The sequence below is a fragment of the Pituophis catenifer genome, unplaced genomic scaffold, assembly GCF_029215685.1.
Source record: "Pituophis catenifer annectens isolate HBS135680 unplaced genomic scaffold, rPitCat1.0.hap2 SCAF_4, whole genome shotgun sequence".
Lineage (NCBI taxonomy): Eukaryota > Metazoa > Chordata > Lepidosauria > Squamata > Colubridae > Pituophis > Pituophis catenifer.
In genome coordinates this window covers 131,472,714-131,488,238 of record NW_027256884.1, presented here as the reverse complement: position 1 = coordinate 131,488,238, position 15,525 = coordinate 131,472,714, and the positions used below count along the sequence as shown (strand labels likewise).

The 15,525-nt window shown below is 51.6% G+C and overlaps 1 protein-coding gene across 4 annotated transcripts in view; it reads right to left on the bottom strand.

Moving 5' to 3' along the window:
* Positions 1–15,525, bottom strand: part of STIM1 (stromal interaction molecule 1) — a 55,181-nt gene that overhangs the window by 21,705 nt on the left and 17,951 nt on the right. For all 4 annotated transcript variants that reach the window (XM_070943087.1, XM_070943090.1, XM_070943089.1 and 1 more), the window contains exons 2-3: positions 10,770–10,900; positions 276–390 (exon numbers count right to left, since the gene is read on the bottom strand). In XM_070943087.1, the coding sequence (XP_070799188.1) occupies positions 276–390; positions 10,770–10,900 (246 nt within the window). The remainder of the gene's footprint in view (positions 1–275; positions 391–10,769; positions 10,901–15,525) is intronic.

Genomic DNA, 15,525 nt, shown 5'->3' with positions numbered 1-15,525 from the left:
CAAGAAAAGCACCAAAACTCAAGAGAGCAGCAAGGGCCCCACAGCCAAAGTGGATGCTAAGCCTTTCCTGTCCATTGCCTTTTCTTGGGGGGGCGGGAGGGGGAACCTCCATCTCTTCTCTTGCCCCTTCTCAGCATTTCCCTGGGGCCCTCGGGGCCAAGCAGCCCTTCCTGAAGCCTCTTCCTGCAGTCAGGAGATGGTGAGTTCCGAGCCAGCCGCCGCGTTCTTTCCTGGCAGGCCCGGATTTCTTTCCTGCGGGTGCCCTCTGGGCTTACCTTCCGACACCTTCCAGGTTTTCCAAAGATCCTCCACGCTAATGAGCTTGTCCTCCCCGTGGAAGGTGCTGTGCTTGATGGTCGGGTCGTGGTAATTCAGGTCTTCCCGCAGGAACTGGGAAAGAAAGACAAAGGCAAGGTCAGGTCTGCCATCTTCAGGTGCTTCACTTCGGGGGCCATCCTCCCATAAATTGCAAAGGAGGAGGAAGGAATCTGGGGGTGGTAACACGTGGGGCCTGGGAAGCAGAAGACAATCGGTGGGAGGGGTGAGAACCAGAGGTGCCAAACCGGAATAAACCATCCAACAAGGACACCTGGCCTGGGAACTGAATGCAAAACTGCACTAAGAGGTGCCACGCTCCGAGCTGTTCCCAAAGCCTCATAAAGGCATCCTATTGGACACGGATGGACTGGTGGGGGGGGGTAGGGAGGGCCAGGGAAAGGGGGAAAAGTGTAACCTTTGCATGGGGATATTTAGATCTAGCTTCACTTTCACTGCAACCACTTAACTTTACTAAAGGAATCTATCACTTCAATTAAACGGAGTCAAGAGTCTTTCTTTCCTAGATGTCTAAGTCGAGGCAGGTCTGACAGGCAGAGTCAGCCACTTACGTCCGTCCTAGCAAAGGACTCCCCTCGCAAAGCGTCTTGCCAACCGGAGGCTGGAGGCCAAGGTCCTTCCTGGTTATTATGCAAATGGATTTCACCAAAACATTGAAAGGGCTGCGAATGCTAGCCTGAAAACCTGCCCTGCGTTTCCCCACCTGCTTCCTGCAGGAGATCCGCCTGCCCCATGGCAGCCAACTCTGCTGGGTGTGTGTGTGTGTGTGTGTGTGTGTGTGTGTGTGTGTGTGTGTGGAAGCATCTACCTGTCTCATTCCCCTGCGTCCTTTCGCTGCTTCTGCCCTTGCCAACAGCTGCCACGGCTCAGCAACCTTGCAAGAAGGGACTGGTGCAAGGCAAACAAGCGAGCCTGTCTGGAATGGTCTAGGCAGGTCTCCTGCCGGAGCAAGGGGTTGGACTAGATGACCTCCAAGGTCCCTTCCAACTCTGTCATTCTATTATTCCAGGAGGGACTTCCATCACTGAGGGAGGGGCTGCCCCAGAAAAAGGTCTGCCCATAAACGGAGTCCTTTTTGTGCTGTCAGAAGTTGTGGCTGCTCCATCGCTGGAGTTTTTAAAGAAGAGACTGGACTGACATTTGTCCAGAACGGTCTAAGGCCGTGACGGAGAACCTATGGCACGTGTGCCCGAAGTGGCACATGGAGCTATGTTGCCTGGCACGCGCGGTGTTGCCTGTTCCTCTTCCGGGTTTCTGGCACGCATGCACGCACGACGATCAGCTGGCCTTTGTGCAAGTGGCAGTGCTGAAAATCAGAAGAGCTGGTCTTCCGTTTATCGGCGTGACCAGCAGACCAGCGCCGACCAGCTGATCGCCGTGTGCACAGGCGCGGCAGTAACCGGAAGACTGGCTGGCTGGCTGGCTGGCACGCATGCACACGCGGGAAACCAGAAGTACCTTATCCGGTGTGCGCATGCCCCCTGGCAGCTCCTCCTCCTGGTCACGGCCCTGACGGGCGCACACGAGGTTCTCCCTTTTTGGCACTTGGTGTGGAAAAGGTTCGCCATCACTGCTCTACGGTTTCCATGCCTGAGCAGGGGGTAGAGCCCCAAGGCCCCTCCCAAGGTAATCATGTCTTCCGGTGGTCTTCCGGGTGCGCTTCAAGGTGTTGGTTACCACCTTTAGAGTGCTCCATGGCTTAGGACCTGGGTATTTATGAGACCGCCTTCCGCCACCGATAGCCTCCCACCGACCAGTACGCTCCCACAGAGAGGGGCTCCTCGGTCAAACAATGCCTACTGGCGGCCCCCAGGGGGAGAGCCTTCTCTATGGTGGCACCTACCCTCTGGAATGAGCTGCCCCCGGAGATACGGCGGATCCCGGATCTACGCACCTTTCGCTGTGCCCTAAAGACGTATCTGTTCCAACAAGCCGGGCTGGCCTAACTCTTTTAAATTGTTTTAATTTTTAAACTGCTTAATTATGGGTTTTAATACAGGGGTGCTTTTAATTGTGGGCCAAATTAATTTAATCGGATTTTAATATTGTTTTTAAATTTTGTGTTTCTTGTGTTTTATCTGTTGGCTGTTCACCGCCCCAAGTCCTTCGGGAGAAGGGCGATATATAAATATAATAAATAAATAAATAAATAAATAAATAAATAAATAAATAAATGAATGAATGAATGAATGAATGAATGAATGAATGAATGAATGAATGAATTAATTAATTAATTAATTAATAAATAAGGGTAAAAGATGGGGACACAGGTGGAGAAGTTGGGGGGAAAGGACCCAGCCACCTACATGGGTAAGTGGGCTGAGGAATCAGTGACTTGGTGACCTCATGTTCCGTCCAATGGGATGACCTTATGAGAGGGGTGGGTGGAGACACCAGAAGAGCCAATAGAAGGGAACCTTTGGAGCTCAGGGTTGAACTTTGGGGCTCCTTGGGGCTCTCTGAACTCAGTGGTTTTCTTGCAGGCGTTTCGTGGCCCAACTAGGGAACATCATCAGGGTTAAGAGGGGACGGGGTTTGTGGAGCAGTAGAGGAGGAGGAGGAGGAGGAGGAGAACTGTGGGCCTCTTGTAGATGTTTCATGACCCAACTGGGTAACATCATCAGTGCTAGAAGGAAGAAGGGTTTGCTCTCATTTTATACATGTGGGAGAGTTCTTGGTGGTTCCTTCTTGTTGTTTATTGCTTGTCTGAGTTGGTAGTTTCCTGATTGGAGTTACACTGGCAGGGAAGGCCACTTGTATGTAAACAGAGAACAAACCCTTCTCCCATCTAGCTGTCTGGGGAATTCTGGGAATTGAAGTCCACAAGAGTGGCCAAGATTGGACAGCCCTCCTCTAGAGCTCTATCTGGCCATCCTCAGGCGAAAGCTGCCACAATCTGGGGAGATTCCTGTATTACAGGCAGAAAATAAATAAAGTGATGAAGTTTGAACTCTACCTGTGTGCACCTGGTTGTTTGCACCTCACGGGAGTTGCTTTAGGCTCAAGGGGCCGAGTTGAAAACTGGGATGCCCACCAGAGACAGACACAAGGCATTGTGTGGCTGTGCCTTTTAAGCAAACTTCATTACAAAAACATTTGCATTTTTTTAAAAAAAGCACCCAGAAAGCAGTTAAGAAAAAAACTGAGGCAAAAGATGTGTGACACCATTTCCTGCTGCTTATCACAACTCCCAAACTCTTGGACTTGAAAAAAAAGCAAAGTCAAACTAAGAGTGTCAAAAAGAAAACAAAAAAACCCCCCCGGATGCCACAAGCACGGAGGGTGCTGTGTTCACAACCACAGCAATAAAGGGAACCACAGGGTGGGCTGGAGAAAACAAGCAGCTAATTGCAACGGAAGTCTCCCAGGGCTGAACACGCACAAGAGCCCCTGGTGCAGCTTGAGGGATCCTTTCCTAGTGGACGATCACTCAGACAGAGCCGGCCATGTGCGGCAGCAGCCAAAAAAGCGAATACAACAATCCTGGGTTGTATAAATAGAATCAAAAATAAATAGAAGCATAGAATCAAAGTCACGGGAAGTGTTGGCACCACTTTGTAAAGCCTTCGTAAGGCCACACCTGGAATCCTGAATCCAGTTTTGGTCCCATCACAAAAGAGACGTTGAGACTTTGGAAAAAGTGCAGAGAAGAGCAAGCAGGATGATTAAAGGCCTGGAGGCTAAAACATAGGAAGAACCCTTGCAGGATTTGGGTTTGGCCAGTCTAGAGAAAAGGAAGACTAGGGGTGACATGATAGCAGCCTTCCAGGATTTGAGGGGCTGCCCCAAAGAAGAGGAGGGGCTCAACCTATTCTCCAAAGCACCAGAAGGCAGGACGAGAAAAGATGGAAACTCACCAAAGAGAGAAGCAACCTGGAACTAAGAAGAAATTTCCTGGCAGGGAGAACAATCAACCAGTGGAAGCTGCCTTCAGAAGTGCTCCATCACTGGAGGTTTTTAAGAGACTGGACAGGCACTTGTCTGAAATGGCACAGGGTCTCCTGCTTGGACAGGGGGTTGGACTAGAAGACCTCCAAGGTCCCTGCCAGCTCTGTTATCCTATGTTCTAGGATGGACCTTGTGGGAAAATGTCTGGGGGGAGGGGCGTGCCTTGGGCCCTTCCAGCTCTATTCTATTCTGATTCTTTCTCTGGCCGGCTGGCCCTCCAAAGAGCCCCCTCCGGAGTTCCAAGGCCTAGGAAGAGCGATGGAGACAATCCGGGCCATACAGTGACCTTTGCAGAGAGCCAAGGCCAGGGTTCTAAGCAGAGAGAAAGGCGAGAAGGTTAGAGATGAAACTCCCCAAGACGGTCCAAGATCTCGGAAGGCTCCACTTGAGCCTTGCAGCCAAGCCAGGGGGGCAAAGCGGAGGTGCAGACCTGCTTCCCTGCAGCCCCAGCCCCCCTCCCCAGCAGAGCCCGTGACCTCCACCTGGAGCCTGGCAATGTCATCCAGACCCTCCATGCAGCTCGCAGCAGCCCTGATCTCCCCCAGGGAAGCAGGCAGAGGAACCAGCTGCTGCCGGGTATATTTAGCTCAGGAAAGAAAATGATCCCTCCTGCCAGGCCACAAAGTCCAGCTTCCAAGGGCCCCAGGAAGAGGCGGCAGCCAGGCGGAGCTGCTGCTGCTGCTGCTGCTGGTGTGGGGGTCTTCTGGGAAGCCAGGAGTCCAGGGGCTGCTAAGGCAACTGCAGGGGGAGCAGGAGGAACCAGGAGACAAGCAAATGGGCTCTGCCTTCCTTCCTTAGTTCCTTCTTTCTTTCCCTCCCTCCCTCCCTCTTCTTTCCCTTCTTCCTTTCCTCCCTTCTTCCTTCTTTCTCCTTCCTGGCACAGCTCAATCAAGAGTTCCAGTTCTTAGTAGGAAACCCCGAGTGTGGCACGTTGGCACCCCCGCCCACCCACCCACCCACCCACCCAGAGGGCCCACCTCAACGTGGAATTCTCCTGCTTCCTATGTCAACATACTGAAACAACACACAGAAAAGGAGAATCAAAACTACTAAACTGCCACAAAATCAGAAATAATTTCTGTGTGCATAAATTTTGGAAAGGGGTTGTGAGGGAAGGAGGAAAAGCACTGATGCCCAGCAGAAAAACCTGAGGGAGGAGCTCAGGTACCTCAAAGGGCAACCGGCACAACCTCCACACAGGCTGCAGGGAGGCCTTCGCGGGTCTCCAGGATGGCCGTGGAGAGGGAGACCCACCCGCTTGGCTTAGAGCCCCTTTAAGGCCTGTGGACGTCCACTCCCAGGATTCCCCCACCCAGCCACGGCCTCTTCTCTTTCGCAGCCCAAGGGTCTTCCTTCTCCACACCTTTTCAGCAACCTCGCAGAACGATGGTCTCACAGACAGAAAGTGGCCTGGGGGTAAAACGAGGGGGGAAAACTGGGTTCTGAATGCTAACGGGTCTCCTTAACGACGTGACGGACAGGAGAAAACCGATCTTGGAGGAGAGGATTTGGAGAGAGGCTCAAATTGGATCTTGGAAGCTGTCCTGAGGACTATATTAAGACGGCAGCTGAGGAGCCCATCAACTTCGTGTGAGTGACACACACACACACACACACACACACACACACACACACACAGAGCCATGGGTAGGAAAGGCCTTTCATTGCTGATGGATGGATGGATGGAAGGGAGGGAGGGAGGAAAAATTGAAAGGAAGGAAGGAAGGAAAAAGGGGAAGGAAAGAAGGGAGGGAGGGAGGGAGGAAGGCCAACCCCCTTTGAGACTGCCATGTGCTTCTGCAGTGGTGCATTGGAAGGAAGGGATCATCTCAATTGGCCAGTCCTACTTCTTAAAATCTATAAACGGCTGGTGTTTCTTGCCACATTTCTTGAGAAGCCGTCAAACACGAAGGGCATGAACAGAAGGGAACATCTGCAACTGAGGGCTGAACTGTGGGCTCCCTGGTGCTCTCTGAGCTTGGCTGTTTCACGGTCCATCTAGGGAACATCATCAGTGCTAGAAGGGGGGGGGATTGGGGAGAGGAGGGGGAGGACTGTGGGGTCCTTGGTGCTCTCTGAGCTTGGTGGTTTTCTTGCAGATGCTCCTTCAGCCAGCTAGGAGCATCATTACTGCTAGAAGGGGGGAGGGGTTTGCAGGGAGGAGGAGGAGGAAGAAGGCAGCTAGCAATAAGCTCAGAGAGCACCAAGAACCCCACATGATGGACATTCTGTCTTCTCCTCAGAGTCACCTTCCTCTTAGACATCCATAAAAAAAGGAGCTTCTAAAAACTCTAGAAAGGGGGTGTTTTGTCTTCTTTTTCCTCCCTCTGCAGGAGTTTGCTGTGTGCCCTGTGGGACCCCTCTCAAGCCCCAGCCTCCCTGGCCCAGCCCTGCTGGAGAAGAGGACCAGAGAGCCCAGACCTCCATCCGGATCCCTCACGGCTCTTTTTTCTGGACCGTGATCAGAAGCGGCTCCTGCCCCAAGAGAGGATCTGGAGACGTTCTGGAGCCAGCCTGGGAGAGTCCCCGGCCACGGGGCATTTGGTTCCAGGCTGAGCTCCAAGGCCAGTCATGGCCGTGATGGGGAGGACTTCCGGAGTCAGGAGAGCCGGGACTGGACGCAAACAAGCCCCTGTCATCGGCCCACACAAGAGCCGCCGTGAGGGAGGAGGGGCAGCCTGACAAGGAAGGAGGGCTGGCCTCTCTCCAGCCACAAATTCTCAGCTCTCATTCTGGTGCAGGGAGAAACGGTCAGCGACCTGCTATGGCCACTCTTCCCTGGACAACCAGCAGGGCCCTGAAGGCCGGGCAGGCTTCTTCTTCTCCTTCCTTCCTTCCTGCCTTCGTCCTTGTCTCTGTTGGGGGCAGCCACCTGCCCTCACCCCCCACCTGCCATTCAAGCCCCAGCAGGGTGGAATTAACCCCGTCCTGCTGGGCTTCTTTCCTCCCACTGAGAAAGCTCTGTGCACCATGGGTGAGGGAGTCCTTCCTCGTTTTGAACCTCTAAGGAGAGACTGAGTCGTCCAGGTCACGGTTGTCCCCCAAAGTCCTTTTTTCCAAAAGACAACTGGGCTTTCCTTGGGTTTTTGTTTCTTTTGCAAAAGTTTCACTTCTCATCCAAGAAGTCCACACTCCCCACACACACGACTCCCACTCAAGCAGGAGACCCTCTCCCCTTTTGGACGAAATGGCTGTCCAGTCCCTTCTTAAAGGCCTCGATCTTATTCTACCCAGGAGACACCCCTAAAAGACCCTCTCTGCCTCGGAGAGCCCCAGCTCCTTCTCTGGAGCAGAAGGCGGAGCGTAAATCAACTGCAAGCTAGATAAGGCCATTCCCCTGGGAAACCGCCCTCCAGCCACTCGAGGAGGGGGTGGGAAAAACATGCACGCAGGGGGGAAAACACAGGCTCCAGCAGGCGAGGGCTTGTTGCCATGCGATGCCCTGCCAGGCCAGAAGGCAGAACCGGAAGGGCAGGTTTAAAGGCAGCAGCCGCTCTGCTGACGCACCTGGGAGGAACAGGACTGGAAATTGCTCCCCCGGCCCTCAGCCAAGCTTTCAGCAAAGAGAGCTCAACCTAAATATAGACTCCGGAGTTGGGAGAGTCCATTTCGGCCAACGTGTCTCCCTGCTTGATTCAAAATGAAAGCATCCCGGATTGATGGCCGCCAACCGAGAGTTTCGTCACATCCTGCAAAAACGAAATCCAAAGCTCCTTTGCGCATCGGTTCCGCAGCCGAGCTGCTCTTACGGAGTGTGGGGCCATTCTCCGAGGCCCTGCGCTCTCTGCAGCACTCGACCCCCTGCTTTGCAATGCCCTTCCAAGGGTCCTTCTCCTCTTCTTTCCAGACCCACAAGCATTTATCCGCTCTGCCATCAATGACGTTCCCTAGTTGGGTCATGAAATGTTTGCAAGAAAATAGCCAAGTTCAAAGAGCCGCAAGGAGCTCACAGTCCTCCTCCTCTTCCTCTTCCTCCTTCTCTTCTCCTTTCTCCACTCTGCAAACTCCACTCCCTTCCAGCACTGATGATATTCCCTAGTTGGGTCATGAAACGTCTGCAAGAGAACCACAGCTCAGAGAGCACTAAGGACCCTCACAGTTCAGCCCTGAGCTACAAATATTCTTTACGATTGATATCCTACTTCTTTTCACCTATGTGAAGCCTTCAGCACTGGACCCAGCACTTCAAACTGTCCAATGCCGAATAGATGGGATCCTCTGTGTCAATCTCTCTCAACCTTGGCAACTTTAAGACATGTGGACTTCAACTCCCAGAATTCCCCAGACAGCCATGCTGGGAACTAAACCCCGTCCATCTTAAAGTTGCCAGGGTTGAAAAATGCTGCTCTGGGTTGCCTTGTTTTGCCTTCCTTGCAAAAGAAGAGCAACTTTGACGGAAGTAACCTGTCTTTTAGAAATGGGTGAAGAGCGGTGGTGAAATCCAATTTTTTTTACTACCAGTTCTGTGGGCGTGGCTTGGTGGATGTGGTGTGGCTTGGTGGGCGTGGCAGGGGAAGGATACTGCAAAATCTCCATTCCCTCCCCACTCTGGGGCCAGCCAGAGGTGCCATTTGCCGGTTCTCTGAACTACTCAAAATTTCCGCTACCGGTTTTCCAGAACCTGTCAGAACCTGCTGGATTTCACCTCTGGTGAAGAAGGATAAACACAGAATTTCCAGTAGGGTGAAATGTATTAAAATGAAAAGCAATGAAAAAGCAACTTGGGATGAAATGAAAGTAAGGAAAAGCTGGAAGGAATATCCCTAAGATTGTATAACGGAATAACAGAGTTGGAAGGGACCTTGGAGGTCATCTAGTCCAACCTTCTGCTCAAGCAGGAAAACCTATGCCATTTCAGACAAATGGCCTTCCAATCTCTTCTTGGAAACTTCCAGTATAGGAAATGATGTTGATGTATGAAACTTGGTTTTCATGCTTTTATGTAAGTTAGCATGACTCTGCACAAGAACACTTTCTAAAGATGTCAACAGGCTGAGAAACGATACTGAACAAATGTGGCATTTGGTATTTTATGAAGGGCTTTGGCTCTTCTCAAGTGAATCGACTGGTCCTCGAGAGTTCAAGAGGGAGCGTGGTTTTTCCACGCTGCTTCCCTGCTCTCCCCTGCAAGGAATGGAAAGAGCCGCTGAATTGCCCCTTCCTGAGAGGGAATGCAGCAGGTGGCCGGGCGGAAGAGGATTGTCCGGCGGCTTAGAGAGGTCAACATTTTCCATGTGGAAGACCAGAGCAGGCCAGCCCCGGCTGGGAATGGCAAGCTGGGAATGCAGAGATACCCCAGGATCGCCATTTCCAAGATTCTGAAATCAGAAAGAATCCATAGAACTCAATAACTGTCTGGTTTGGCACTGCAACCAAACAGGGCAGGCACAGACTTCAACGGATCATTAGGCCTGCAGGGGAAAAAAATGGCAACCAGCCTCCCTTCCATGAAGGATCTGTACAATGAATGATCCAGAAAGAGGGCTGAGAAAATATCTGCAGACCCCTCACGTCCTGGACGTAAACTGTTTCAGCTTCTCCCCTCGGGACCCCGCTATACGGCCCTGCATGCCAAAACCACCAGACATAAGAGGTTTTTCCTCTGTGTCATCACTCTGCTGAAGGCTTCATTCCCACAGCACCATCTCATTCCCCATCTTTCCTACTCTCCTCCTCCTATTGGTATTTTATGATTTATCAGTTGTTGTTTGTAACTTCCGATGATTGTAACTATGATTTATGCTCTATGACCTATTACTTGCTCTTTATATGTACACTGTGAGCTTCTGCACAAATTCCTTGTGTGTCCAATTATACTTGGCCAATAAAGAATTCTAATTCTATTCTCTATTCATTCTGTATTCTACTCTACTCTACTCTACTCTACTCTACTCTACTCTACTCTACTCTACTCTATTATTCTATTCTATTCTATTCTATTCTATTCTATTCTATTCTATTCTATTCTATTCTATTCTATTCTATTCTATTCTATTCTATTCTATTCTCCTCTCTCTTCTCCTATTCTATTTGTAATTCTATTTGTAATTCTATTCTATTTGTAATTCTATACTATTCTCTATTCTATTCTACTCTATTCTATTCTATTTTTCATTGTTTGTTTTGTTCTGTTTTGCTCTACATTCTGTCCTGTTTCCAGGTGGGCCTGGAGCCAGGGAGGTCCACTCTCTTCCCTTCCACGGACGGACGGAGGCTGTCGATGGCTGATCAGACTGGGGGGAGAAGGGAGGAGATCTGGCTTAGAACGTAGTGGGGGTGGGGTGGGGGGGATAGTGATGATGGGGGTGGGTGGTGAAGTGTCCATCAAGGCGTGTGCCTAAGGGGGAAGGCCTGCTCCCTTGTTCCAGATTCTGTTTGCCAGCTTCCGCTGAGCACACGCCCCCATCCGTCTAGCCTGGATCACCTGAAGCAAGCGGGGAAGGGGACGCAGCCCAGAGGCTGCCAGAGCCCAGAGGAGCCCTCACCTCATCGCTCTCCTCCACGTCCACGTTGCCGTTCGCATCGTCGTCCATCTGCTTGTGGATGTTGCGCACAGCTTCGAAGCTAAGCTGCTCGTCCTCATTGTGGCACAGGGGCTGGTCGATGCGGCAGAACTCTGCGGGGGGGAGGGGAGAGGGGGAGAGTTAGAAACACCCGGGAAAGGTGAAGGGACCCCCAGATGTATTTTTAATAATATTTTATTTGTACAGGTAGTCCTCAAGTTACAACCACAATTGAGACCAAAATATATGTTGCTAAGTGAGACAGTTGTTAAGGGAGTTTGGCCCCATTTTGCAACCTTTCTTGCCACGTTTGTTAAGCGAATCACTGCAGTTGTCAAGTTAGTCACATGGTCCTTAAGTGAATCAGGCTCCCCCCCCCCATTGACTTTGCTGGTCAGGAGGTCACCACAGGGGATCACATGACCCCAGGACACGACGACTGTAATAATCAGTCATGTCAGTTGCCAAGCGTCCGAATTCTGATCATGTGACCATGGGAAATGTGAAAATGGTTATAAGTCACTTTTTTCAGTGCCTTTGTAACTTACTCACTTATCAACTGCAGTGATTCACTTAAGAACTGTGGCCAGAAAGGTCGTTAAATGTGGCAAAACACCAGCCCAGTGGCTGCCTGGAGGGGCCTCCCTCCTCTCGGGTTTCAGACCCACATTTTCTCAGGACCCCCTGCAACTCGAACAGACACACACGCACTGCCGGCTGGCAGGGCTTCAACCTGGACCGCTGCAATGCGCCCCCTCCCCTCCGCGCCCCACAGCTCAGCCTCCCAGGGCCGGGCCGAGAGCAAGCCGAACTCTGCCAGCCGAGTGTGCAAAGCCAAAAGCGCCCGGATGAGTCAGAGGCTACGAATGCCGCCCACCTCCTGCCCGCGCAGGTGCCAGCGGAAGACGGGCTCAGCCGGCTGAGTCACCCTGGGCACGCTCGGAGGAGCAGGGGGAGGAAGCGTGGCCAGGGCAGCTGCAGGCGGCTGATTCTCCCGAAAGAAACGGCAGAAGCCGCTCGCAACTGGATGCCCTCGGGGGCCACCGGAAGACTCGGCTTGCCAGGCTCTGTCAAACTGAAACTCGCTCCTGGCAAGTCTGAAAGTACAATTCTCCCACCATCACTTTTGCAGCCTGCTTAGTTAGCGTGAGGCATGCCATGCTTGGCCTTGCCATACGCAGATAGTCCTCCACTTATGACCACAACCGAGCCCAAAGTTTAAGTTGCTAAGCGAAACAGTGGTTAAGTGAGGTTTGCCCCATTTGTACGACCTTTCTCGCCACGGTTGTTAAGTGAATCCGGCTTCCCCCATTGACTCTGCTGGTCAGAAGGTCGCAAAACGGGATCGAGTGACCCTGGGGAACTGCAACGGTCGTAAGTTGCCAAGGGTCTGAGTTTTGATCACGTGACGGTGGGGATGCTGCAATGAGTCGCTTTTTTAGTGCCTTCCTGTAAAGGGTCTGGGGCAGGGGTCCCCAATGTGTGGGCTGCGAGGGCTGTGCAACGGGGCTGTGGAAACTGCCGGTGAGCATGTACACCCATACGCATCCTCACTTGCGTGAGCAGTGGGTTACCACGCATGTACTCCACTTAAGTGAGCTGCAGGCGCATCGGCAAGCCAGTGACGCAAATAGAGCTGCACACATGCATGCTTGCTGGCCACTCTTGCAGAACCATCCCCCTCTCCCCCACCCCCACTGGTCCGCGAAGCCGGAAACTTTGGGGAACTCTGGTCTGGAGGATAAACCCTATGAAGAACGGTTGCAGGAATCGGGTCGGTCGAGTCGAATGAAGGGAAGGACCAGGGGGGGACACAACAGCAGTCTTCCAGTATCTGTGGGCTTGCCACAAAGAGGGGGGGAGGGTCCCCCTCTTCTCCAAAGCACCTGAATAAGGCAGGACAAGAAGCAACGGATGGAAACTCATCCAGGAGAGAAGCAACCTGGAATTGAGGAGAAACTTCCTAACAGTGAGGACAATTAACCGGTGGAACTTCTTGCTCCAGAAAGTTGTGGCGCTCCACAACACTAGAAGTTTTTAAAAAAGAGACAAGAGGAGAACCATCTGGCTGGGGTGGAATGAGGTCTCCTGCCTTGAGCAGAGGGTTGCCCAGAAGACCTTCAGGTTCCCTTCCAGTCCTGGGATTCTGCGCTCTTAAAGATGCCAAGTTAAAAATGCCACTCTGGAGGCGAAGCAGAGAAACAACGAAGGATCAACATCTCAATGAATCCAACGGGCAAATTTGCAGTCCGTGCCCATAAATACGTCCGGCTGGTCCAGGCAGCATCAGAGCCCCCTCCCTGAGCCCACCCTCTGAGCTGTTTTATGAAGGCCACAGGAGGCTGGGCTGGTAGGGGTGACGGAAGAGGCCGGGTGGGAAAGTCCGACTGACTTGAGGCCAGCCAAAGCAGGCACAAGGCTGCCTTGGTGTCTCTCCTACAGGGAAAATGCCAGCCTCACCCAGCGTGCACCATGCCAACGTCAGAAAGCGCTGGAGCAAAGCCAGGCGTTCTCCTTTGCGTTAGCAGGAAGGGGCACAAAGGCAGGCCACTTCCCTGGAAAGCCTCAAGTGCCCCAACTGGCTAAACGGCTCTGCGGGAACCATCTGGAGAAGGAAGAGAGGCCGAGAAAGAAAGAAAGAAAGAAAGAAAGAAAGAAAGAAAGAAAGAAAGAAAGAAAGAAAGAAAGAAAGAAAGAAAGAAAGAAAGAAAGAAAGAAAGAAAGAGTGAGAGAGGCTGAATGGTGGGCACAACCACACTTCAAACACCAACATTCCTACTTTGCGGTTGTTTTCCCCAGCACCGTTCTTCTGGCAAGCGTATGACTCAAACAATCCGGCCTGCCTCTCCCCAACTGCGGGCGTTAACGGGTAGCGTGCCTTCCCACTGATTTGCACAGGAGAGTGAGGTGTTTTTGCAGATGACGGTTAAAACATAGGAAGAAGGCTTGCAGGAATGGGGTAAGGACTGGGGGTCTTCCAATATTTGAAGGGCTGCCACAGAGAAGAGGGAGTCAAGTTATTCTCCAGAGCCCCTGAAGGCAGGAGAAGAAGCAACGGATGGAAGTTAATCCAGGAGAGAAGCCACCTGCAACTAAGGAGGAATGTCCCGACAAGTCCCCAGTGGAATGGCTGGACTCCAGAAGCTGCGAGGGCTTCATCCCTGGAGGTTTTCCAGAAGAGATCGGACAACCCATTTAAAATAGAATAGAAAAACAGAGCTGGAAGGGACCTCGGAGGTCTTCTAGTCTAGTCCAACCCCCTGCTTAGGCAGGAAACGCTAGACCACTTCAGACAAAGGGTTGTCCAACCTCTTCTTAAAAGCTTCCAGGGTTGGAGCATTCACAACTTCTGGAGGCAACTTCTGTTCCACTGATTAATTGTTCTCACTGTCAGGAAATTTCTCCTTAGTTCCAGGTTGCTTCTCTCCTGGGTTAGCTGGTTTGTCTGAAATGGTCCAGGGGTTCCTGCTTGAGGTGGAGGTTGGACCAGAAGACCTCTCCGTTCTGGCTGATTGATAAAAGCTACACAGAAGCGAGATGTCACACGCACACATGAAGGGTCCAATTTCCCCCCAGCCGATCCCTTCCTCACTGAACAGCTTCCCCTCCTCACCTAGAACGGCTCCTGCTTGCTTGCCCTCCTCTTCCTCTTCCTCCTCCTCTCTTTGTTTATTTAAACCAGTGACAGTTAATCCTCAACACAATGGAGCCCCAAATTTCTGTTTGCTAAATGTGACATTTCTTAAGTGAGTTTTGCCCCATTTTACGACCTCTCTTGCCCCGGTTGACTTGGCTTGCCAGAAGGTCGCAAAAGGGGAATCACGTGACCCCGGGAGGGTGCGACCGTCATAAATATGAGTCAGCTGCCAAGCGCCCGAATTTGGATCACGTGACCCCAGGGATGCTGCAACGGTCGTTAAGTGTCATAAGTCAGTTTTTTCAGTGCTGTTGGAATTTTAAGCAGTCACTAAACAAACTGTTGTATGTGGAGGACTAGCTGTCTACCCTGTGAAGTGCTAGGGAGGCTCCCTCCTTGCTCTCTTCCTGCCCGCCAGGCCTCCGAGCTCTGCTGTCTCTTTGCCCTGTGGGAAGGAGATCCTCCCCCTCCTGGGACCCCAGACTGCCCCCCACCACACTCAACAGACAACCACCTCCAAGCAGCCTCAGCCCCCCAACCCAAATGTCCCACCCTGCCTGTTAAGTTTCCCACTCCTCTGAAGAGACGGCAGGCTTCCCGCTGGGCTACCCACCCTTTGGAATAGCTCCCACCCCTCACGCCTCCCCCGGGAAGGATGCCAACCCGGTCAATATTGACTTTTCCGAAGTTATTAAAAACTGGAGTCTGTTGGGCAGGCCTTAGCGTATGCATTGACACCCTCAGTTCCTATTTGCATGTTTTATCTCTAACTGAAGCTACTTTATCATTTGTTTACTTTACATAATTGTTATTCTTGTTAATGTTATTTATTTAAATTTATTGGCCGCCTATTTCCAGTGGACTCTGGACTCCTATTTATGTTATGGATAACAGAATAACAGAGTTGGAAGGGACCTCGGAGGTCTTCTAGTCCAACCCACTGTTTGTTTTTTACTTTTTTAAAATTTTATTTTATCTTATACATCCAACAAACATTAAATCTATAGCGGTCTACATCACAACGCGAGAAGGAAATAAACTTGTCCCATTACATATATAGGGTAACGTACAAAAATCTATTACATATACCAATTGACATCC